We start from the raw sequence: 26,773 nt of genomic DNA on the forward strand, positions 1-26,773 counted from the left end.
AGAAAAATTGAAATACAAAAAATTAAATACCGTTTAAAAGACGACAGGAAAAAAAGTATTTTTCAATAAAAATACATGGTACTCTTTTTTTTTTTTAATTGCAAAAAAGCATAAAGGAATGTTTACGCATTTCCACACTCACCGAAAAAAAATTCTTTCACCTAATACGCTGAGTATATATATATATATATATATATATATATATACTATAATGCCCGTGTTAAATTTTTTTCTTTACTCTTAAACGGATATATAATGAGAAAGATAATGATCCTACATTTTTAAAGATTATTTCAGCGAAGAGTGAAAGAAACCAAAATAACAAAAAAAAAAATAAAAATAAAAAAAGTTCGCGTGGCTCCCGCATAATATCAAGATTTATCAAGTCAGTATAAATTAGAAGTTCATTAAGTAAGAATTATAACCGGTAGATGCAAGAATTACAACTTGAAAATTTAATGGGACTTTAATAATGTCCAGTTCTTAAGCCTTCTCTCTCGCGCGCGCGCGTTGACTCTCCGTATATATATATATATATATATATATATATATATCTTATATTTATATTATCTCTCTGTGCGCCTTTTAAAAAAGATACTGACGCAACGCAATCAATTTCACGCGTATAGGTGATTTGAATGCTCCTAAGAGCCGATAACGTGATTATTAAACCATCAAAAATTAAAATCTTTATCCAGATTATAGAACTCGTTCAATCCCCCCCTCCCCTTTCCCCTTTGCTTTTAATATATATATATATTTGATTTATCATTGTAATTAAAATTATTCGAGTAGGGAAAAAAATTAGCGAACGTACAAACACTTTTAAGAAGAACGTGATGTGATGTTGGAGTAAGAAAAAGATAAAAGAAGGGAGCAGAGGATGAACTGAAAAATTAGGGATGGAAATGGAGAATAATTGTGAAAAATAAAAAATATAGAGAATTAGAAATAAAAATGAGGGATAACAATAGAAAATGAGGAGGAAAAATGAGGAATGATGAATAACATTGAAGAATAAGGAATAAAGGTGGAGAATTAGGGATAAAAATAAGGGATAACAATAGAGAATGATGGATAAATATAAGGGAATTAGAGATAAAGATTACGGAAGAAGAAGAAATCCCTGAAAATTAGGGATAAAAATAAGGAAAAACAATTAAGGATGGGGAAAAAATAGTGGAATTAGGGATAAGAATAAATAATTAGGATTAAAAATAGTGGATAAAGATTGAAAATTAGGGATAAAAATGAAGAAGAAAAATTGAGGATGGTGCAAAAAAAAATAGTGGATAAACATTGAGAATTAGGGAGAAAAATTAGGAAGAACAATTTAAGATGGTGTAAAAAATAGAGGAATTAGGGATAAGGATGAATAAGTAGGTTCAAAAATAGTGAATGAAGATAGAAAATTAGGGATAAAAATTAGGAAGAACAATTGATGGTAAAAAAAAATTGTGGAATTAGGGATAATTAGGTTTAAAAAAGAATTAGGGATAACAATGAGGAAGAACAAATGAGGATGGTACAAAAAAATAGTGGAATTAGGGATAAGAATAAATAATTAGGGATAAAATTATCCATAATATTAGAGATAAAAGAATTAGGGAATTAGAGAATTAGGGATAAAAATAAAGGATAACGATAGAAAATGATGGATAAAGATAAGGAAATTAGAGATAAAGATATAGAATTACGAAAAAAAATGAGGAAGAACAATAGAGGATGGTGTAAAAAAAATAGTGGAATTAGGCATAAGGATAAATGATTAGGGATAAAATTATCCCTAATATAAGGGATGAAAATAGGGGATAACAATAGAGAATTATGTATAAAGATAAGGGAATTAGAGATATAGATGTAGAATTACGGGAAAAAATTAGGAAGAACAATTGAAGAAGGTGCAAAAAAATACTGGAATTAGGGATAAGGATAAATAATTAGGTTCAAAAATGGATAAAGACTTAGAATTAAGGATAAAAAATTAGGAAGAACAATTAAGGATGGTGCAAAAAAAAATTGGAATCAGGGATAAGGATAAATAATTAGGTTCAAAAATGGATAAAGATATAGAGTTGGGGATAAAAATGAGGAAGAACAATTGAGGATGGAGCAAAAAAAATAGTGGAATTAGGGATAAGGATGAATAATTAGGATTAAAAATAGTGGATAAAGACTTAGAATTAAGAATAAAAAATTAGGAAGAACAATTAAGGATGGTGCAAAAAAAAAATTGGAATCAGGGATAAGGATAAATAATTAGGTTCAAAAATGGATAAAGATATAGAGTTAGGGATAAAAATGAGGAACAACAATTGAGGATGGAGCAAAAAAATAGTGGAATTAGGGATAAGGATGAATAATTAGGTTTAAAAATAGTGGATTAAGTTATAGAATTAAGGATAAAAAATTAGGAAGAACAATTAAGGATGGTACAAAAAAATACTGGAATTAGGGATAAGGATAAATAATTAGGTTCAAAAATGGATAAAGACTTAGAATTAAGAATAAAAAATTAGGAAGAACAATTAAGGATGGTGCAAAAAAAAAATTGGAATCAGGGATAAGGATAAATAATTAGGTTCAAAAATGGATAAAGATATAGTTAGGGATAAAAATTAGGAAGAACAATTGAGGAGGGTGCAAAAAAATAGTGGAATTAGGGATAAGGATGAATAATTAGGTTTAAAAATAGTGGATAAAGTATTAGAATTAAGGATAAAAAATTAGGAAGAACAATTAAGGATGGTGCAAAAAAAATTGGATTCAGGGATAAGGATAAATAATTAGGTTCAAAAATGGATAAAGATATAGAGTTAGGGATAAAAATGAGGAAGAACAATTAAGAATTAGGGATAAAAATGAAGAAGAACAATTGAGAATTATGGATAAAGGTAAGGGAATTAGGAATGAACATGAGTATACAAAAGCAATTAAAAACGCTAGATGGATAAGAATATTAGGAATAAAGATAAAGGATTAAGAATAGAAATGGAGAATGATGGACAAAGTAAGAATTAATGAAACAGATTAAAAATTTAGAGATAACACTAGAAAATAAAGGATAAGTATTACAGATAGGAAAATAAGGATTCAAGAATAAAAATAAGGAAAATCACTAATAATAATCAAAAATTTAGAATTGAATATAAATGGAAAGGAAGGAAATTTTTTTATATAAAAATGAGAATTAAGAATTAAGGATAAAAATGAAAAATAATAAAAGTAAAGGCTACAAAATATAAATAAAGAAAAATAAAAAAAAGCAACGATTTAAGCACGAGAGAAAAAGAGAGAAAAGAAGAAGAAGAAGAAGGTGATGAAAGAGACCAGGTCGATAAGGATAAGAAAATCGACAGAGATTCTAGAGTTCCAAAGGCACAACGAGCCACTGCTTCGCGAATCCAAAGATTGTATCCGTGTCTTGTTTTTACAGGCTCTGCCGGAACGATGGCCTGGGTTCTTAGGGTAAAGTCTTATAAAAGGTGGGGAAAGGAAAAAGAGAGAGAGAGAAAGAGAATCTAAGGAGGGAGGGCAACTGAAGCTGGTTGAGAGGCGAGGGAGGAGCTACTGGTAGCGGGGCCCTACTTGGGCCAGCCACGTACTGAAACAACTAGTTCTCGGAGAACCGTGACTCCTTTCAGGAGAGTTGTGTGTGAACCTTGAATTATTTTTTTTTTTTTTTAATCACCCAAATATCACCTGGATTAACAAAATGCAACATGCCACTAGTTTTCACAATGAATTTTTATTATCAAAATAATATTCTCAAGAATATTATCAATTTATCAAGTATATAATTTTAGTTTTCTAAAAAAAAAACAAGGATGTCGGAGTGTAAATACTATTATACAAAAGTGCGGTGGTTATGTGATAAAATAAAAAAGTGTAAGACAGAATATGTGATTTAAATGGGCTGATGAGGATTGATAAAAGAGCAAAGAGACTCTTTTTTGATTTTTCAAAAAAAAGAAAAAAATGCTGGGAAGCCCGGCATTCTTTGCGATATTGTTGGGAACAATATTCGGTGTTCTTGGTGCCTCGTTAAGCAAGGCCCTGAGGTACAAAGCGCCGGATGAATGCGAATGGGTTGCGACGGGCGATTCAGCTGATGATGTTTCGCTTGTTTGCCGATTGAGGACCATTAATAGCGAATTGGAGAACACTAATTTTAGTGTCATTCAACCGCAGCATACTGTACGCTTAAAACTTGTGTGCAGCGATGCACTATTTTATCAAAGTTCATTGAGTGCAGGAAGTTTTCGACCATTGATTGAATTACGTGATTTAATTATTGAATATTGTAAAATTGCAAATTTATCTGATGAGGCATTTAAGGGTTTAAAAGAATTGAGAAATTTAACAGTGCGAACACATAATACTGATTGGTCATCAATGGCATTGGAAATATCATCGCGTGCATTTACTGAGGATTTACAAAAACTTGAAAAATTGGATTTAAGTGAAAATAATATGTGGAGTTTACCTAATGGTTTATTGTGTCCTTTACGTAGTTTAGAAGTGTTAAAATTGGCGAAAAATCGATTACGCGATGTTGATGGTTTTCAATTTAGTTATCGTGGTCGTTGTGCAATGAATTTAAAAATTCTTGATTTAAGTAATAATAGTATTGAATCATTACCATCGGCTGCATTTTCTGGATTATCGAGACTTCATAGTTTGGATTTAAGTGGAAATTCAATTATTTCAATGGCTGATCGTGCATTTGAGGGTTTAACATCATTGAATGTTATCACACTTGCAAATAATCGTCTTGCAAGTTTACCACCGGAATTATTTAGCGATGCACGTGATGTGAATAAAATTTATTTACGAAACAATACATTAAGTGTATTACCGCCAGGTCTCTTTGGTGAATTGACCCAGTTGGTGGTATTGGACTTGTCGAGAAATGAATTGACGGCAGAATGGGTGAATGCTGCGACCTTCGGGGGCCTCGTACGTCTTGTGGACTTGGACTTGTCGAGCAATCGGATAGCACGTCTTGAGCCAGCGGTTTTTCGTGACATGTATACTTTACAGATTCTTCGATTACAGGAAAATCTGATTGAAAGTCTTGTTGATAATACATTTTCGGCATTATCAAATTTACATACATTGGTATTGAGTGATAATCGATTGACAATGATTGATGGTACAACATTAAGTGGTCTTTATGTATTGAGTTTATTGTCATTGGATAATAATCGTTTAACAAGTTTGGATAAAAATTCATTTCGTAATGCATCATCATTGCAGGACCTTCATTTAAATGGCAATCAATTGACGGAAATTCCCGATGCACTAAAAGCTACTCCATCTTTACGAACCCTTGATCTTGGGGAAAATCTCATTTACGAAATACCAGACGGCACATTCGATCACGTATCCCAATTGTACGGATTACGCTTGACCGAGAATCATATTGGCAATTTGACAAAAGGTATATTCGATAAGATCAAAGAACTCAAGATACTCAATCTATCGAGAAATAGGATACAGTTCATCGAGCCGGGCTCCTTCGATAATAATTTGAACCTTCAGGCAATTCGTCTCGATGGGAATCAACTCACGGATATTGGTGGTTTGTTCGCGTCTCTACCTAATCTTGTGTGGTTAAATGTCAGTGACAATAAATTGAAAAGATTTGATTATTCAATGATACCAACTGGATTACAATGGTTGGACATTCATTCAAATGAAATAAGTGTATTGGAGAATAATCTCGATATTGAAACACAATTACATTTAAGTACATTTGACGCGAGTGAAAATAAATTAACTGAAATAACAACAAAAACAATACCAATGAGTATTGAAACATTATTACTTAATGATAATCAAATAACGCAAGTGATGAGTTATTCATTTTTAAAGAAACCCAATTTAACGCGAGTAAATCTCAAGGGTAATCGTATAAGTAAATTGGATCCCTATTCATTTCGTTTAACAAATGTTCCATACGATAAGCAAATACCTGAATTCTATATTGGTGACAATGAATATCTTTGTGATTGTTCAATGGAATGGCTACAGGAAGTTAACAATAATCAAAGTGAAAATCGTAATCAACCACAAGTAATGGATCTTGAGAGTATTTATTGTAAACTTCTTTATGATCGTGAACATGAATATGTACCACTTGTTGAGGCATCGCATTCACAATTTCTCTGTAAATATGAAGATCATTGTCTTGTATTGTGTCATTGTTGTGATTTTGATGCTTGCGATTGTGAAATGACCTGCCCTACCAACTGTACATGTTATCATGATCAATCGTGGTCGGCAAATGTCGTTGATTGCTCGAGGGCCGGTCACATTGGTAAGCTTCCTGAACAAATACCAATGGACGCAACGCGGCTCTACCTCGACGGAAACGATCTTCGTGTTATAGCAAGTCACGCCTTCATTGGAAGGAAAAAATTAAAGGTCCTTTTTCTCAACAATTCCAATATCGAGATCGTGCAAAATCGATCGTTCAATGGTTTGCGCGAGCTCGAGGATCTACATTTACAGGACAATGGAATTCGGGAGTTGCGAGGCCACGAGTTCGAGGGTTTGGAATCATTAAAAATACTTCATCTTGAAAATAATAGATTGTCAATAATAGGAAATAATACATTCACATCGTTATTGTCATTAAAAGTATTACGATTGCATGGTAATCGATTGATTAAATTATCCGTATGGTCATTACCATTAACGATTGAAGTGACATTAGCTGAGAATTTATGGTCATGTGATTGTGATTATCTTAAGGATTTTCGTAAATGGATACAAAGTCCAAAGGTCATTGTAACTGACGAGAAGGAACTTGAATGCTACACGAATGGAACAACTGATTTTGATAATAATCCAATCGAGGACAATGGAGTGGAATTTTCCTTGTTAACAACAACTGGCTATAGTGCAAATGGTACAATATGCTCGAATCTTGAGAACAACATGGAGAATAGTAGTGTGTATGGGAATTTTGCAAAAAAAACATCGTTCAGTGATCAGGATTATCTTCCATTGCTTGTTAGTACACTTGTGTGCTTCTTAATTCTCGTGATCACGTGCATTCTTGCTTTTGTATTTCGACACGAACTTCGGGTTTGGTTTCATTCGCGCTTTGGTGTTCGGATATTTTATCGTCATGCAGATGTTGATCGTGATGATCGTGACAAATTATTTGACGCATTTGTTAGCTATAGTTCAAAAGATGAGGCATTTGTTGCCGAAGAATTGGCACCAGTTCTTGAAATGGGTAATCCATCATATAAACTTTGTCTTCATTATCGTGATTTTCCTGTTGGTAATTTTATTGCCGATACAATTGTTCAAGCTGTTGAATCATCACGACGTACAATAATGGTATTATCGGAGAATTTCATTAAATCAGAATGGTGTCGTTTTGATTTTAAATCAGCACATCATCAAGTGTTACGCGATCGAAGACGACGTTTAATATTGGTATTAGTTGGTGAAGTACCACAACGTGATTTAGATCCTGATATTAGACTTTATCTTAAAACAAATACATATTTACAATGGGGTGATAAATTATTTTGGGAAAAATTACGTTTTGCATTGCCCGATGTGCCAAATAATCAAAGAACAACACCGAGACGACAACCACCACCTGTACGACGGCAACACAATAACCAGATGTCCAACGGACCACGAACACTTGCTGTTCACATATGAGTCTCGATATATAACAGCTGGAAACTAAAAAAAAAAAAAAATATCTGTGTATATAAAAAAAAAGTGACTTTTTTTTGTAAATAATTAATTTTTTTCGAAATTGTAAATATATTTTGTAATTTTTTTTTCTGAATTTGGTGTTCGCGATTTGTGTATAAATGTCATTATATTATAAACGAGAGAATGTGTTGTATTATAAACGGCACCAAAAGCGGGGGTAGCCGTGACCTGCCGTGTGTGTTATGCGTTTTTCTTGTGAGAGAGCTTGAACGCAATTTCACGCTTATCGATTGCGATTATATTATTACGAATGTGTATGTAGTTTTTTTTTTTTTTTTTCGAATCGCTGTTCTTTAGTGAACGTACGCGGTACATTGTGATTACAACGAGCACTGTGTAGCTTTGTATCATAAAAAAATGAAATTAAGTCATTCCCGATAGATTCAGAGTGACTATTTTTTTTTTTTTTTTTATTAATTTTGCGCGCGATTTTAATTACTAGATTTTTTTTTGTGATGTTTTTGTATTTTCGATTTTGAAAATTTTATTTATTTGTCAAAAAAAAAAAAATGTATCTGTGAATTAGATCTTTGGACAGTATTAGGCAATTGTTGATCGAGTTTGGATTATTTATCAAAAGGTATGTTATATTTTATTTATAAACCAAAAATGTTGTAACGACAAAAGAATTTTATATTTGTTACAAAAAAAAAAAAAAAACAAAAATTTTATTTGAACAAATTTTATTTATTGGTGAAAATGCCTAATACTGTCCGATTGATTATTATTATAAAAAAACGAAATTATATTTTTCGTTTTAGAAAATTTTCGATCATTTATAAAAAAAAAAAATTATTTATTAAAGAAATGTCTAATGTATAAAAATATATATATATATGTAGCTTCGAGCGAGCTATCTCGCTTACGGTGATATCACTTAATTTATGCAAGTTCGCACGATTGTCAAAAACAACACTTGCATAATAGTATGTTTTTAATTAAGAAAAAATTCTTTTCAATTTTTTTTTTATAACGTCGCCAGGCAAAAATATCGTAAAGTAGCTATTCAATATTTATTTTCTATTTTTTTTATCCGTCAATTTAAAAAATTATTTTTTTAATACGAATTGTTGAAAATTGAAATAAACACGACAGTAAAAAAAAAAATTGTGTGATATTTAAAAAAAATTTTTTTTGCGACAAATGGGCGAGAATATTTCAACTCGCTGAAACATGACTGAATGCCTGAAATTATTATATTGAACAAATTCTGTAAATATAATTTTAAGACTGTACGATATAAATTATAGTATTTTTTTTTTTTTTTTTTTTTTTTTTGTCGAAAGCTTCAATAAATATACGATTTCAAGAAAAATTTTCTTTGTTTTTTACCCCCCCCCCCTTTGAAAGGGGCGCTTCTGTCTGCAAATACTTTTTTTTTTTTGGAAATGCATTTTTCAAGCAAAATATATTTAATGGACGAAATAAAAATTTTTTATTACCACGTTTAAAAAAAAAAATACTTTTCACTTATGTATAATCCTTTTCCCTCTCGTAAATTGTTCGGTAAATATTTACTCTTAAGGTTATGTAATGTGTTCGTATTATCATAACAAATGAGTTTAGTAATTAAACATAAATTCTTTATATATAATTTATGTATATATTATTAACCGTTTTACAAGATTAGAAAAATGTGGTTTTAAAATAAAATTAAAATAAAATTAGAATAAAAATAACATTTGAAATAAAATGTTTAAAAGTCCATTTAGGGCAACGTGTAAATTGAGACAAAGTAGAGCATGATACTTTTAAAAGAATACCGCTACAACGCGAGGGGGACTTAACATATAACTCGACATTAATCTTACAAGTAGATCACTTCATTCGATACACATAATGCCTTATTATTACTCCTTCGAGCCGGAAATTTCTTTTCTTATACAATTTTTGGGCGTCATATTTTTTTTTTCCTTTTTTTTTTCAATCGAGGAATTTATTTACTTTCCATTTATTTAAATTTCCATTATTATAACTAAAGGAAATTCCTATCATAATCCGTTTTCAATAAAAAAAATAATAAAAAATAATTTTAAATATTTTTTTCGAACGAAATTAAATAATTTAATTAATAATTAATTATTTTAATTATTTTTAATTTTAATTTATACTTTTTATAAAATAAGAAATTTAATATAAAAAATAAATAATAAATAAATAATAATAAAGAAATAAATAAAAATAGTAAATAAATAATAATAAATAAAATGTATAATTGAATATAAATTGTTTCTACTAATAATTAGTCTATAATAATTAGTTAAAATAATTATAATAACTATTAATGACCAACGAGAATAATTACTTTCTCTGATAATAATAATTGTTCACACAATTAAATATAATTGCCTCTATAAAAAAATTAGTCGCAATAATTTAATAACAATTGAGAAAAAATTTGTTGTAAATTATAAAATAATTGAAAAAAAACCTACTGTAGTTTTAATTATTTTACACTCAGAGAAATAGTATATATATTTGTCTCCGAGCCTACTAACTCATTTATTTGGTTGCAAATATATTTTATTTCATTGAAATAAAAAATTTATTTGGGCCAAAGAAAAATTTATTTATGACAAATAAAATTTTTATTTACGCCAAATAAATAAGTTAGTAGGCTCTGAGACAAATATACGTTTATTTAACTCAAATATACGTTTATTTAACTCAAATATATTTTATTTGGTTCAAATAAATCATTCCTCTGGGTGTAATGTAAATTTTTTTTTTTGGAAATAAAAATAATAAATTACAGCTTAGTTAATAACAATTTTTAAAAATTTTTATTTTTCGTATCAATACTAAAAATTGCAATAATTTAATAACAAAAAAAAAAATTTTAATTAAAATTGAAAAAAAACTACAGTGGTTTAAAAATAATAATTTTTTTTTTTTTTTAATATAAATTCTAATTAATTAATTTTTTTTTTTACAAAATTCCAGTTTATTTTTCATCTCAGTGACTGATTTCTTCGGAAATCAGATTAATATAAGAGATGATCACTGAGTCGTATAAAATTAAATCACAGCCTACGGGAAAAAGGATGTAGTTTTTTTTTTTTTTTTTTTTGAAAAAAGAGTTGCACTTTGAAATTACTTACTAACTGAGGTTGAATGACAAAGTCGCGATGACATTCTTTATCTTGTTATATCATGAACGCAGATCGGAATTTTAGTATCCACAAAGAACATCTATTATGATGAGGAAAGTTGATAATAAGCTAAAGTGTAAGTAATGCCAGTTCGTGCTTTGTTCGAGAGTTATGTCTTTCACGGTAATAAACTTTCTTATATAGAAATAGAGACGAATGATTCAAAATGGCACTCGTTCTCTTCAATAGTTCACGTAATAGAGTAATCAATTCATCTTTATTAAATAATATCGAAATAACGTTCTTTCAAAATATTTCAATTTTCCGGAAAATTTCAATAAAATTATTAACATCCAACCAATATGGAAAATTAAAACAAAATTTTTTTTTTTTAATATCCCCTGTGAATTGTATTTTGAAAACAATAGTAAATATAAAGTAATAACTCGAAAGCTTTTCAAATTCACTGTAAAATTGTAAAGTTATATATATATATATATATCTGTATATATGAGAAGGTTTTCAATGTTCTTCATATTGCATAAACCTGAAGAAATATGAGACTCGAGAAAACACGCTTTTCACTTTATTATTCTGAGAGGAAATGCATTTTTTTCTTGCAAACATTTTCATCCTCACAATTTTACAATAAGATCTTGGTTCCAGGAAACAGGAATAGTGCAGATGTTAAATTATGATTCTCCTAAAGAAAAACTAGGTTTTTTTTTTCTTTTTTTTTTTTTTTTGAAGAACATCAACTTGCAAGAGCGTGAAGTTATAAAATTGTTTCAAGCGAGAAATTTTCATCGATACTGAACACGCCTATATAGTTTTTTTTCTTTCTCTCTCTCTCTCCTTCTCTCTTTCTCTATCTTTCAAAACCTGACATTCAACAGATCTTTTCAATTCTTTATCGATATTGTAACTTCCTTTTAAAAAATTAATTTACCGACTAATGGAGCAACAAGTATTGCGCGAACAAAACTTTCAAAACCACCGTCTCTATTAATCTATATATTCTTAATAGAAGGCAGGATGTAGGTGTAATATTAAAAGAATATTATTATTATTAAATACGAGAATATATCATTTTTTTTGTTGAAAAAAAAAATTTAATAAAAAAACTAAATTTACTACCATATATAATTATAGTGAAAAAGAAATTCGATTCAAATAATCAGTTATTAAATAAATATTTACTTGAATCAAATAAAGTTTATTTGAATTAAATAAATTGTATATTTAAACCACTTATTTCTCTATTTGAAATAAATATCATTTCAAATATTAATTATTTGATAAACAAATAAATATTTATTTGTTTAAAAATTAATTTCGAGTTAAATGAGAATTTTATTTACTCTACAAAAAAAAATTAATTTGTGCTAAATACAATTTTTTTTATTAAAATAAAAATTTTATTAGACAAATATATTTTTATTTACATCAAATAAATATTTTTCTCGCGAATACAAACGACAATATAATCACAGAAAATTAAAAGGCATTAAAATAAGCTGCAACGCTTATTATTTTAATCCAATATTTTACTTATTTTAATACCAAAATGGATTAAAATAAGCAAAATTGGATTAAAATAATAAATGTTGCAGCTTATTTTAATGCCTTTTAATTTTCTGTGATATTTTTAGAATTCTTTATTCTCTATTATATTAATTACTTTATTTTGATTATTATTTATTATATTTATTTATTTTCTTTTCTACACTGAGGAAAAAAATTTATTTCCTTTAATTAATCGATTACTTGAATATTATTAAAATAAATATTTACTTGAACCAAATAATTTTTATTTAAATTAAATAAATTGTACTTGGACCAATAATTTCTGTATTTGAAACATAAATACTATTTAATTGTCTAAAATAAAAATTATTTTGTTCAAGTAAATATTTATTTGATATAATAATCACACTGAAAGAAAGATTTGGTATTAACAACCAAACATTTGGTTGGTATTTAAGCAAACAAAAATTTTTTTTGCTGAATCAACAAAATTTTGGTTGTCCCATAATAATAAAACTTTAGTTAGGACAACAAAAATCCTTTCTTTCTAATTTTGATTGTGTGAAAAAAATTGAGACAATTAAAATTTTGTTGATTAAACAAAAAAAAATTTTGGTTGCTTAAATACCAACCAAACGTATGGTTGTCAATATCAAACCCTTTTTTCAGTGCAAGTAACCGAATATTTGAATCAAATATAAATTTTTTTTTCAGTGTAATATTTACACCCAAAGAAATGTTTTCTCAGAGCCTAATAAATTTTTTATTTGGCATATATATACAAATTTTACCTATTTAACATAAATAAAATTTTTATATTTAAATCAAAAAAAATTTATTTGTTACAATTTATTTGCAAAAAATAAATATTTATTTGAAGCAAATAAATATTTACACCCAGAGAAATGATTTATTTGAACCAAATAAAATATATTTGAGTTAAATAAACGTATATTTGTCTCAGAGCCTACTAACTTATTTATTTGGAGTAAATAAAAATTTTATTTGTCAGAAATAAATTTTTCTTTGGCTCAAATAAATTTTTTATTTCAATGAAAATGAAATATATTTGCAACAAATAAATGAGTTAGTAGGCTCGGAGACAAATATACCATTTTTTCTGAGTGTATTTGAAACAAATAAATATTTATTTGAAACAAGTAAATATTTATTTGAAACAAATAAAAAATTAATTTAACTCCTGAGCGAGACAAATATATATTTTCTCTGTGTATATATAAGAATACATTTCTTTTCATCAGGAAAAAATATTATAAACCGGAAAATGTTCGGGAAAAAAAAAGAATATATATATATATTAAGTTTTCAAAGTTTCAAGAAGATGAAACATGGAGACATAAACAAATCTCCTTTAGCAGCCTGTAGCCTGTAATCTGTCAAGTCAATTTAAAGAAAAGATTGGGTAGCGGCTTTAAAACAAGTTCGAAAAGAGTTTTTTATACGAGTTTCTAATTTCCCGAGAGAAGATTAATGTTCGTCCCATAAGGCATTGAGAAGAGAGAGAGAGGGGGGGGAGGGTTAAGGAAGAAGAAAAATTCAAGCGTGCACTCGAGTGTTCATCGATTACACGTCCATTGTTTTATCCATCCATCCCCCTGTCCTTTTCGGTAGTGCAGCTGGTTGGTAAAACAGCCTAGCAGCTTGAAGAGAATGCTGCCCGCATACCAGCCTCGACATATACCTCTTGTGCTATCGCACCGCGGTCTGCTCCTTTCTGTTCGCGAATCGAATAATAGTATCCGGTTTAGATGCAGGTTAACGGATAATCTATTTGCATTTTTTTTTTTTATTTTTTGTTTTCTAATACAAATCCATTGAGAGACAACGCAAAATTTATTCTAAATATTATTTATATCATAGAGAAAAGTTTTGTTTCATTTTTTTTATTTGTATATTAATACAAATTTTCAAGTAATTCAAACATTTGTTTTGTTTAAATAAACATTTATTTGGTTTAAATAAATATTTATTTGGTTTAAATAAACATTTATTTGGTTTAAATAAATATTTATTTGGTTTAAATAAACATTTATTTGGTTTAAATAAACATTTATTTGGTTTAAACAAATATTTATTTGATTTAAACAAAAATATTTATTTGATTTAAATAGATATTTTTTTTGATTTAAATAAATATTTATTTGATTTAAATAAACGTTTTGGTTTATTTAAATAAATTTTTCGCACAACGAAAGAAATTTGATTGAACCAAATAAATTTTTCATTTATATATCCGGAGAAAAAAAGATTTCTTTGATTCAAAGAAATTAATTTTATTGACAAATTTTTCATTAATTCTCACCCAGAGAAATGATTTATTTGAATCAAATAATATATATTTGAATTAAATAAACGTACATTTATCTAAGAGCCTACTAACTTATTTGGTGTAAATAAAAATTTTATTTGTCATAAATAAATTTTTTTACTTTAGTTTAAATAAATTTTTTATTCAAATGAAATAAAATATATTTGCAACAAATAAATGAGTTACTAGGCTCTGAGATAAATATTTATTTCATTTAAATAAATATTTATTTGGTTTAAATAAATATTTATTTCATTTAAATAAATATTTATTTCATTTAAATAAATATTTATTTCATTTAAATAAATATTTATTTGATTAAAATAGATATTTTTTTTGATTTAAATAAATATTTATTTGATTTAAATAAACGTTTTGGTTTATTTAAATAAATTTTTCGCACAACGAAAGAAATTTGATTGAACCAAATAAACTTTTAATTTATATATCCGGAGAAAAAAAGATTTCTTTGATTTCAAAGAAATCAATTTTATTGACAAATTTTTCTTTGTTACACACCCAGAGAAATGATTTATTTGAATTAAATAAAATATATTTGAATTAAATAAACGTATATTTATCTCAGAGCCTACTAACTTATTTATTTGGTGTAAATAAAAATTTTATTTGTCATAAATAAATTTTTTTACTTTAGTTTAAAGAAATTTTTTATTCAAATGAAATAAAATATATTTGCAACAAATAAATGAATTAGTAGGCTCTGAGATAAATATAATATTTCTCTGAGTGCACATCCAAAGAAAAGATTTCTTTGATATTTAAAGAAACCAGTTTCTTTGATTCAAAAATAAAATTTTCTTTGAATTAAAGAAAAATTTGTCAAAAAAATTGATTTCTTTGAATTAATGACATCTTTTTTCTCGGTGCGAGGGAAATTTATATCTATTTCAAACAAATTATGTATTCAAAAAAAAAATTATCTTCGTTTCAAAGAAATATTTTATTTAATTCAAATAAATCGTCGAAAAAAAATGTACAGATTGAAGTAATAATAATTTTAATTAACTAATTTTAAAAATATAATTAATTTTGTTGTGCCAATATTATTGTATAACAAAATTTTTGGTTTTACACGAGAAAAAAAGAAATTTTATCTGAAACAGGGAAACATTTCGCTATAGTAGCAAAAGTTTTATTTATTTCAATTATAAATCTTTTGCTATTCTAGTGAAACTTTTCGCTAGTTCAAGTAAACCTTTTTTTCACCCTGTAATAATCATTTTCTTGGTACAATCATTTTTCTCCCACTATGTTTATTTATTTATTTAAGAAACGTAATTTTATTTTCTCTATATATGAACGAAATAATTGCTCGATATCGCAAAAATATTTATAAGAATCGAAGAAAAAATAATATTAAAATTCTTCACGCGTATAGCTTTCCTAGAAATTCGAAACCTGTTAGTCACACACTCGGATGTGAGAGAAGAAAAAAAAAGATGAACTCGGTAGCAGAATTGGTCAAGACAAGAGTTTCATTGAATTTTCAAATAGATCATCTTAATCTAAACCAATTATTTGGTATTATATCAAAAAAAAAAAAAAACAATTTAAAATTTTGTCTTCACACAAATTTAAAAGTATCAAATTGATACCAAAAATATCAAATTGATACAAATTTTTATATCAATTTGATACTTTTAAATTTGTGTGTTTCTTAAAATTTTTTCCTCCAAAAATAGATTTGTATATATATAATTTTCAAAATTTATTTTCCCTTTTTTTCATTCAAAAAAGCAAAAGCGTTGACACGCTAATATTGTATGATAAACATATCAACTCTAAAAAAAAAGAAAAGAATCTAAATCTCATCACTTTTTGAAAAGAAGCTTATCTCAATATAATCCCTTTCATAAAATTCCCTTTCGTTTCGGTTTTTCTTTTTTTTTTTCTCAATTTTTGCTTCCATTTCAAAGATATGAAGCAGCTGATTTTCATCCACGACACTTTTACTAAATATATAAGTAATAATCACGTCACATTAACGTCATCATTGAATCGTTCCATCATGATAAAATAACTCAGTTGAGAATATTTAAGTCCTTGGAATTTTAAATTCCAAATGAAAATGAAAAAAAACAAAATCACGTATTTCTTAATCATTGAATCGCGCATACAAAAAAAATGGTACTGATCGGTGTGAGATCCATATTTTATTGACTAATTGGTATATGAGGGCAATGTCTCGTTTTTTTTTTTTTTATTTTCCTCCTCATGTAGAGTAACGAAAACTGGACGTGTCCAACTTGGGCTAAATGCATGCTAACGACGACTGGCTTGAAGTTTACAACCTATTCCCGTGATATTTTTCAGTCAATAATGACACTCGACATGTTCGTTGTCTCGTGGCAGTCGAAATGCCGAGTTGAAGAATCGTTTGAGTAGGTTGGCTCTCTCGTCCCGGGAAAGGTAAACGAGGAGAGAAAGAGAGAGAGAGAGAGAGAGAGAGAGAGAGAGAGAGAGGAGGGAAAAAGAAGAAAGAAGAAGAAGAAGAAAAAAGAGGAGGAGAAGAAGAAGAAGAAGAAGACAGACAGACAGTGGTATATCCGGTACTTGAGAGCTGGAGGTGTTGCGTGCGAGTTAACGAGCTAACGACGATGAGCGGGCGCGATTTTCTTTCCTATCAACCTCCATCTACTTCTCACCACCCCAGCCCAACCCGACCCGATGTGATGTGCACCATACGGTCTTGCCATGGCCTCTCTTCTTTCCTATGCCCTCTCCTTTATATATATATATATATATATATATATATATATATATATATATATATAGATGAATAATACTACTTCAAACCATATACTATAATACTAAAACATCAACCACGAATCCTACAAGCTTCTGCACTTCCACCAATCAACACTGTCTAGATTCATCCAACTGCTCTTTCAATTTCATTCATTCTAACTGTAACAGCTAATAGAACCTTCACTTGTAATTTACGAAAAATTGCCATCGAAAGAAAAAGGAACAGAAAAAATTATTTTTACTTTACAAATTAATTATATTTAAATTATATTATTATAATTATTATTATAATTATAATTATAATTATATTATAATTATATATTATATTTAATTATATTTAAAATGTTTAATCAGAGCAACCAAAATTTGGTTGGGCCAACAAAAAAATTTTGTTGGTTATTTAAGCAACCAAACTATTTGTTTGAGTCAACCAAAAAAATTTGGTTGAATGTTTTTTGTTGGCATAACAAAAATATTTGGTTAGCCCAATCAAATTTTTTTTTGTTAGGTCAAACAAAAATGTTTGGTTGATCAAACAAACAGTTTTTTTTGTAAAATTAAAAATTTTATTCTACCTTATCTCTTTTCTTTCTATCTTTTTTATTTATTTCATTATTTATTTATTATCAATTTAACATTGAATTTATATTTATCCAATTGAAATATTTGTGGACTTTGAAAAAACTCATCACCGTCTGGGATCGAACCTCTGTTTTAAAACTGAAGGTCGGGAGGTCTAACCACTGGACTACCCATCCTTGTGAGAGATTTAAACTAACTCACAGAAAATTAAAAGGCATTAAAATAAGATGCAACGCTTATTATTTTAATCCAATTTTGCTTATTTTAATCCATTTTAGTATTAAAATAAGCAAAATTGGATTTTTAAGTTTCAGAAATTAGTATTCTTTCTATATATTTATTATTTCTTGTCAAGTTATCTATTTTATTTTCTTTTGTTAATTAACTTCCGTCTTTAACAAAATGGTGGCAGCGGTGGGATTCAGCGACCCCAAAAACCCCCCGAGTACCAAATTTTGAACGAATCGAATCAACTTAAAATTTTTTCCGCCATCTTGGGTCCGCCATTTTGAATTTTTTAAATCTGACCTTAAATTTAGATTCAGTGACACCATAAAAACTTTTAATACGATATGATATTTTTTTGGACCGTTTTGCGCCCACAAACGATTTTTCTATACTAGACTGCGAACGGGTTAAAGGAAAATTTATTTTTGATTCAAATATTCGTTTACTTGAATATCTTTAAATTAATATTTAGATCTTTTTTTTTGAATATTTGTGACGCGCTTTGAAGAAAGGGACCTTTAGAAGCAAACGAATTATAGGTTATGTTTACGATAATTTTACCCTGATTAAAAGTTTCATTTTAGATAAAAATCAGTTTTTATTGAATTTTTTTTGGACTTAAATATCAATAATTTTTATTAAAAATTGTTTCCCTGTGTGTATAATTTACTAAGAAATTTTAAAACATAACCTATAATTTTTTTACTTCAAGGTCCCTTTCTTCAGAGCATGTGACATTTAATTAAAGCAAATAATTTTTTTTTATAGTTTTAAACAAATTGCATTTTAGCAATAATTTCTGTACTTTAAATATAAATAACATTTAATTGACTAAAATAATAATTAATTAATACAAATAAATCAAATAATTAATACAAATAATCAATTATATAAAACCGTTATTTTTCCGCTGTAATCCCATTTCGTATTAAAATTTAGCAAATTTATAGCAAATTTTTAGGTAAGTAATTTGATAATACTTAATATTATACTCTCAAAATCCGAATTAATGAAAATGTCATTCATTAATTTAAATTAGAAGAATTTTTACTAATTTTTTAGTTAAAAACTTTGCACGAAAAAAAATTCATCTGAAATAGCGTAAGGTAACTATAGAATAGTGAAATATTTAATTGAAACAATTAAAACTTTTGTAATTCTAGTCAAACCTTTCGCTGTTTCAGGTAAATCTTTTTTTTCATCACGCTCAATGAAATTTTTTTTATTTGCGTTTATTTATATTGAGAGAAATAAAATTTATTTGGGACAAATACAATTTATTTAATTTAGATAAAAATATATTTATAATAACTTTTAATTTATTTCGAATAAAAAATTTTATTTAACACAAATAAAATTTTATATATCGGAATTAAAATTTTTACACTGTGAGAGAAACGATTGATTGCGATTACCATTTCGTTAGTAAGAGAATTTTTTGCTAATTTACATTAGTTACTGTTACCATTTAGTTAGTAAGCCTAACCATTTTTTTGAAGTAAGGTAACTAATTAAATAGTTATTTCAACAAACTAATTAGTTAAACAAACTAATAGAATAGTTATGCCAACCAATAAAAATAGTAACCGTAACTAAAAAATTAGCATCTGTAAAATTTACTAACTAAAAATGGTAACACCAACCAATCTTTTCTCTCAGTGTATTTAAATCAAATTAATTTTGAAACAAATAAATATTTTTTTGAAACAAATAAATATTTTTTTTGAAACAAATAAATATTTTTTTTGGAACAAATAAATATTTTTTTGAAACAAATGAATATTTTTTTGAAACAAATAAATATTTATTTATTATATTTGTAAAATCAAAACCAGCATAAAAAATAAAAAATTCTTACCCCACAATAGCAATCAGCATTAGAAAAATAAAGTTGAGTGACTCACCTGAAAAAAAAAGGAAAAATATTTTTAAAAAAAACTTATTCACCATAAAATAAGAATCATACATATATATATATCAACAAAAATTAATTCAACAATCTACATATAACATAAATAAATATATTATTAAAGATAAATGAGAAATGACACACGTAAAATCATTAAACATTATTATCCGCAAATGTGATACATTGTATATATTATTATATTCAAAAGATGGTGGTTTTTGCTCAAAAAAAAAAAAAAAAAAAATTTTTTAGACTTGTTCCTAGAAGATAAATTGTTTGCCTCGATTATATCGTCTTTTACAGTTAGAAAGTAATCTTCTTTGGCAAAAGGCTTCTCACTAAAAAGTGGGCGTTTATAAAAGTAGATGCCCCGGTGATGTACGGAATATATATATGTATAAACGTGATCTTAATGAAATTCTGGTATGAACAACAGGCTGGAATCGTACATGAATATTAATTCAAACACGATTATAATCAAGCATGAGTTTGTACCGACAAGACGATATCTATTTATAATACGCTTGGTCTCCACGCCATGCTCAACGCTGTATTTAATCAATCATATCTCGGATTTGTGAGAAATAAGTTTAAAGAAGCAAACTGTCAGCCAAAAGGCGTCATAAATTGTTTAAAATGCTCTTTTCAAACAAGCTTCCGTGAGATAAGAATACACGAAAATGCACATACATTTATATATATATATATATATATAGGTATATATACAATAAAATATCACTCCTGCACTTATTCTTACAAGTTCATACCAAAATGTATAAAGTATAAACTATAACATTATGTTAAGACGTTACTTATCCCCAACAAGTACATAAAAGAAGAAAAATAATGAAATATTTATCAGTTTTTCCCTATTATGAAATTCGAAAGTTGGAAATAAATATATATAAATAAAAATAGTGAAAACAAGTAAAAAAAAAAATTGAAATAGATAATAAAAAAGGAAAATAATTTTAAATATTACACGCAGAGAAATGATTTATTTGAACCAAATAAAATATATTTGAGTTAAATAAACGTATATTTGTCTCAGAGCCTACTAACTTATTTATTTGGCGTAAATAAAAGTTTTATTTGTCAGAAATAAATTTTTCTTTGCCTCAAATAAATTTTTTATTTCAATGAAATAAAATATATTTGCAACAAATAAATGAGTTAGTAGGCTCTGAGACAAATATACCATTTCTCTGAGTGTACAACTGAACTAATTAACAATAAAGGATCAATATAATTTCCAAACATGAGTAGAATTATTGTTTAATAATTAGATTTTTTAACTTTGATTTTGGAATTTCGAATTTCAGAAATGAAGCAGATAACTTCGTTTGGTAGAATTTTCGTATATTTGATTGCAAAAGTTGTGTCCTAAAAAAGAAAATGAATAAAGCCCACTTTTTTAATTGGACCAAAAGCTTTTGTTCTATATTGGCTCAAAGTATACACAAAAAAAAAAAAATTTATTTATATTTCAAATCAGAGATATATCCGTAGCTTGTAAATTTAGCAATTCGATCTATATACATGGATTTGGACAAATATTTTTCATTTGAAAAAATTTTTGATTAAAGAAAAAAAGAATGTACAAAATCAAAAATTTCAATATATAGAAAATAATAAAACAATTCACTTGGAAAAAAATTTGTTAAAATAAAAAAAAAATTCATTTAATTAAAAAAAAATTTATTTAATTAAAAAAAAAATTTATTTAATTAAAAAAAAAATTTATTTATTAAAATAATTCGTTATTTGACTATTTAATTATTTATCAAAATTTACTTGAACTAAATAATTTTCGAAAAAAAATAACTAAATTAAATATAAATTATATTTAAACTAATAATTTCTGTATCTGTAACATATAAATACCATCTCAAATAATAATTGTTTGATACAAATAAATATTTATTTGATAGTAGTCAAGTAACTGATTATTTGAATCGAATTTCATTGTTTTTTTTAATTTAAACAGTCGAAAATAAAATTTAAACAACTGTTATTCAAATGAAAAAAAAATTATTAAACACTTTCAAAAAATCTAAATAACTGCAACTAGAGAAAAGATATATTTGTCTCAGAGTCAAATAAATTTGTATTTGTTTCAAAAAAATTTTTGTTTGTTTCAAATAAATTTTTATTTGTTTCAAATAAATTTTTGTTTGTTTCAAATAAATTTTTGTTTGTTTCAAATAAATATTTATTTGTCGAAAATAAATTTTATTAGATTTAAATAAAAATTTTATTTATGAGAAATAATATTTTATTTATGACAAATAAAATTAATATTTACGCCAAGTAAAAAAGTTCAGGGTGTCTACTAAAAATCTGAATTAAAATTCCAGGACTTTTCCAGGACAAAATTCTTATTTTTCCAGGACATTAAATTGGATGACTTTAAGGAATAAAAAATTTTTTAGTTTAACTATTGTTTTCAGAAATTATTAAAAAATTAATTAATTACTTAAGTAAATTTTCATTTTACTTATTTAATGAATTTTTTTTAACTTGATTGACAAAATTAGAAATTTTTGAAAATTTAAAAGCAAAATATAAAAAATTCAAGAACAAAAATTTAAATACCAGGACTTTCAAGGACATTCCAGGACATTTCCAGGATTTCCAGGACTTCCAGGACTAGTAGACACCCTGAAGTTACTAGGCTCTGAGACAAATATACGTTTATTTAATTGAAATATATATTATATTTCTTTCAAATAAAACATTTTTCTGGGTTTGTCATTTTTCAAAAATTAATATTTGATTATTAATTTATATAATTAATTAATAATAAATTAATAATAAATTAATAATAAATTTACAATAAATTTATAATAAATTAATAATAAATTAATAATAAAAAAAAGTAATTAAAAATCAAGTTCAATACACTGAAAAAAAAATTTATCACACTCAGAGAAATGGTATATTTGTCTCAGAGCCTACTAACTCATTTATTTGTTGCAAATATATTTCATTTCATTGAAATAAAAAATTTATTTGAACCAAAGAAAAATTGATTTCTGACAAATAAAATTTTTATTTACTCTCTAAATCTGAATTAGTAAAAATGTTTACTAATTTAAATTAGTGACTCACTTATTGCTTTAGAATTAGTTAAATTTTACTAATTGTTAGTTAAAGTTACTAATAATTAGTAAAATTTTACTAATTCAGAAGCAAAAAGTGAGTCACTAATTCAAATTAGTAAACATTTTTACTAATTCAGATTTAGAGAGTACGCCAAATAAATAAGTTAGTAGGCTCTGAGACAAATAAACGTTTATTTACATAACTCAAAAAATATTTTATTTGCTTCAAATAAATCATTTCTCTGGATGCAGATTTAAATAATAATCAATTACTTGACTATTATTAATTAAATATTTACGTCTCTTTTTTAATATTTAATTAAAGTAAATAATTTTTGACTTGCATTTTGAAGCAATAATTTCTTTATACTTGAAACAAAAATATCATAATTATTTAATAAAAATAAATATTCATTTGATACAAATAGTCAAAGCAATTATTTGAATCAAATAAATTTTTTTTTCAATATAGTTAATAAATAATAAAAATAAATAAAAAATCCAAATTATTTTGCTTGAAATTCTCGAGATTGTCAACAGAATTATAAAATTAATAAAGTATACGAATTGATTTTCCAATACAGAATTATAAGCATGCAAAAAGTTGACTTGAAACTGTCAGCGAACATATATGTATATATGTATGTTGCATTTTGATGCGGGAAACATATATATATATATATATAAAGGGGCATCCAACTTGATCAAAATCTGATCGATTGGCTGATCAAAATCGGTCAAGCGCACAAAAGAGATTCCACGTCGAGTGTGTGCTACGTTTTCGACATTGATATCTGAAAGATCTTAATCGGGACTTACATATGTGAGAGTTCATTGACTTATGTGGCATTCTTAATTGTTCGGACATGTAGCGCGTGGTTGCTTAACTGCAGATACATGTTGCGAATTCGGTCCATCCATTTTTGGAAGTGTTGAAGACGATTCTTATATTGCAAAAGGCATCGTCGTGTCACAGTATTAAAAAAAATATATATATATATATTCTTTTTTTCACTACATCACTCCAAACGATATCTCAAGATTAAATCGCATAAAATTTAATACTTTCAAAAAAAAAAAAATCTCCGCATATTTTTATATATCACTGTATAAATTTTAACTTTCACCTCACGAATTTTTGTTTCTTTTTTTTTGTTTTGTAATTATAAAGTTATTTAAAAAAAAAAAAAATTCAGTTAATTGAAAAAAAAGCGCACTTGCAAACAAATCCATGCGCGTCCCTTTCAATTTAAACAATGAATAGAATGTCTTTAGAGGAGGGGGGGAAAAAAGGTCTTTCTCAAGGTTTTTACTGATTTTAAAGATAAATTTTTTAAAGGTAATAAAAGTAGAAGTGGTTTTAAAATATCGAGAGAAGGCGTTGAAAAGAAAACATCGTACTTGAAAGTCAAGTGCAAACACTGTAAAGTCCTTGTGTGAGGAACCTCTCCTTCGAAGTATATATATAAGCAAGAAAGAAAGAGAGAGAGAGTACTTTCCGTGTTTGTACAAGAATCAAGGAGCCGAGTGTTTAACATCACATTTCCCACATTTCATTTACATTAACCTGCTTTGAAATGTAATTTTCGAGTTCAAATTAATATTAATTATTTTCATGTATAACTTCTCTTTTCCCCCTGCAATTATTGAGATTTTGATTTTGATAACAATTATAACACAATCATTTAAAACAAACTCAAATCAAACAAGTTACTTATTTTCAAATTAATTATTTTATTATCAATTCGCAGAAAATAAAAAGGCATTAAAATAAGCTGCAATGCTTCTTATTTTAATACAATTTTTCTTATTTTAATACCAAAATGGATTAAAATAAGCAAAATTGGATTAAAATAAGAAACGTTGCAGCTTATTTTAATGCCTTTTTATTTTCTGTGTTAATAATTTTTTTTTTTAATATGAAAAGAAAATAAAAAATTGCGCTATATATTCTTTTTTCTTTTTTTTTTGCAGATAAACAATAACAATACAGTTATAACATATAGTGGATTCTTATCAAGAGCCAATGAACCGTTCACATATGAAAGCTTTATCAAGATTTGATTTACCAAAACCAAGCTTCGATTGACATGGAATGCTCCTTATAAATGTGCTTCACAAAAAAAAAAAGAATTATAATCGTAAAATCAAATTCTTGCACTATTTTCTGATCGTAAATCAATCTTCACATTCTCACTCTCTCTATATATATATATATTTCATATAGAAAATTAACATGTAGGAATGATAACTAAATACTTTTTTTTTTTAATCGCGATCTCTTAAAAATTGTACGTTTATTCCTGTTAAACAGCTCAAGAATAATTGTTTTGCATTAAAAAAGGGGCGCACGATTATGTTCTAAAAATGATGTTACATTTTATCAAATTTCATTTGTCATAATTAGTTTTGAGTCGAATTTTTATTTGTTCGAATTAGTATTTTGCATAATTCTCATCAAACCGATTTTCTATATTACATAATTTTTATATAACCGAAAATTCACTTTACAGAATTTTTATTTGTTCGAATTTTTATTTGTCAGAAATTTTATTTGCTCGAATTTTCATTTAATATAATAGGCATTTTAAAGAATTTTTATTGGGTAGAATTTCATTGCATAGAATTTTCATTTGTTCGAATTATTATTTGATAGAATTTCCATATAACCGATTTTTCGTACTACAGAATTTTTATCTTAACCGAAAAATCATTTAATAGAATTTCTAATTGATAGATTTTTCATTTGTCCGAATTTGCAAATGGCCGAAAAAATAATTGACAAAAAGATTTCGGATCGCGTTTTTTAAAATAAACCAATCACAATTTTATGAATAATTTTTGATTGGTTTATTTTAAAAAACGCGATCCGAAATCTTTCTGTCGATTATTTTTTCGGCCATTTGCAAATTCGGACAAATGAAAATTCTATCAATTAGAAATTCTATTAAAATGATTTTTCGGTTAAGATAAAAATTCTGTAGTATGAAAAATCGGTTATATGGAAATTATATCAAATAATAATTTGAACAAATGAAAATTCATTTCAAAGAAAATTCTATGCAATGAAATTCTACCCAATAAAAATTCTTTAAAATACCTATTATATTAAATGAAAATTCGAGCAAATAAAAATTCTGACAAATGAAAATTCGAGCAAATAAAAATTCTGACAAATAAAAATTGGAACAAATAAAAATTCTGTGAAGTGAATTTTTAGTTATATAAAAATTATGTAATATAGAAAATCGGTTTGATGAAAATTATGCAAAATACTAATTCGAACAAATAAAAATTCGGCTCAAAACTAGTTATGACAAATGAAAATTCGATAAAATGTAACATCATTTTTAAAACATAATCATGCGTCCCAAATTTTCAATCAGAAAATCTCGTAAATTTTCACTTGAAATAACGATATGTTTCACTAGAACAGCAATATGTTTCGCTAAAACAGCTAAAGTTTTCGCTATTCGAGAGAAAC

The 26,773-nt window shown here is 26.4% G+C and overlaps 2 protein-coding genes across 2 annotated transcripts in view; one reads left to right on the forward strand and one right to left on the reverse strand.

Annotated features, from left to right (window-relative positions):
* The window catches only part of LOC127276611 (lysine-specific histone demethylase 1A), a 169,747-nt gene that overhangs the window by 83,745 nt on the left and 59,229 nt on the right, over nt 1-26,773 (reverse strand). The gene's annotated exons all lie outside the window — the stretch shown is intronic.
* On the forward strand, nt 3,620-8,112 carry LOC127276609 (toll-like receptor Tollo). The gene has a single exon (XM_051297166.1). The coding sequence runs from the start codon at nt 3,979-3,981 to the stop codon at nt 7,687-7,689; it is 3,711 nt and encodes a 1,236-aa protein (XP_051153123.1). The 5' UTR covers nt 3,620-3,978; the 3' UTR covers nt 7,690-8,112.

This window comes from Leptopilina boulardi, unplaced genomic scaffold (assembly GCF_019393585.1).
Source record: "Leptopilina boulardi isolate dan_hultmark-lab unplaced genomic scaffold, ZJU_Lbou_2.1 LbouV2_150, whole genome shotgun sequence".
Classification (NCBI taxonomy): Eukaryota; Metazoa; Arthropoda; class Insecta; order Hymenoptera; family Figitidae; genus Leptopilina; species Leptopilina boulardi.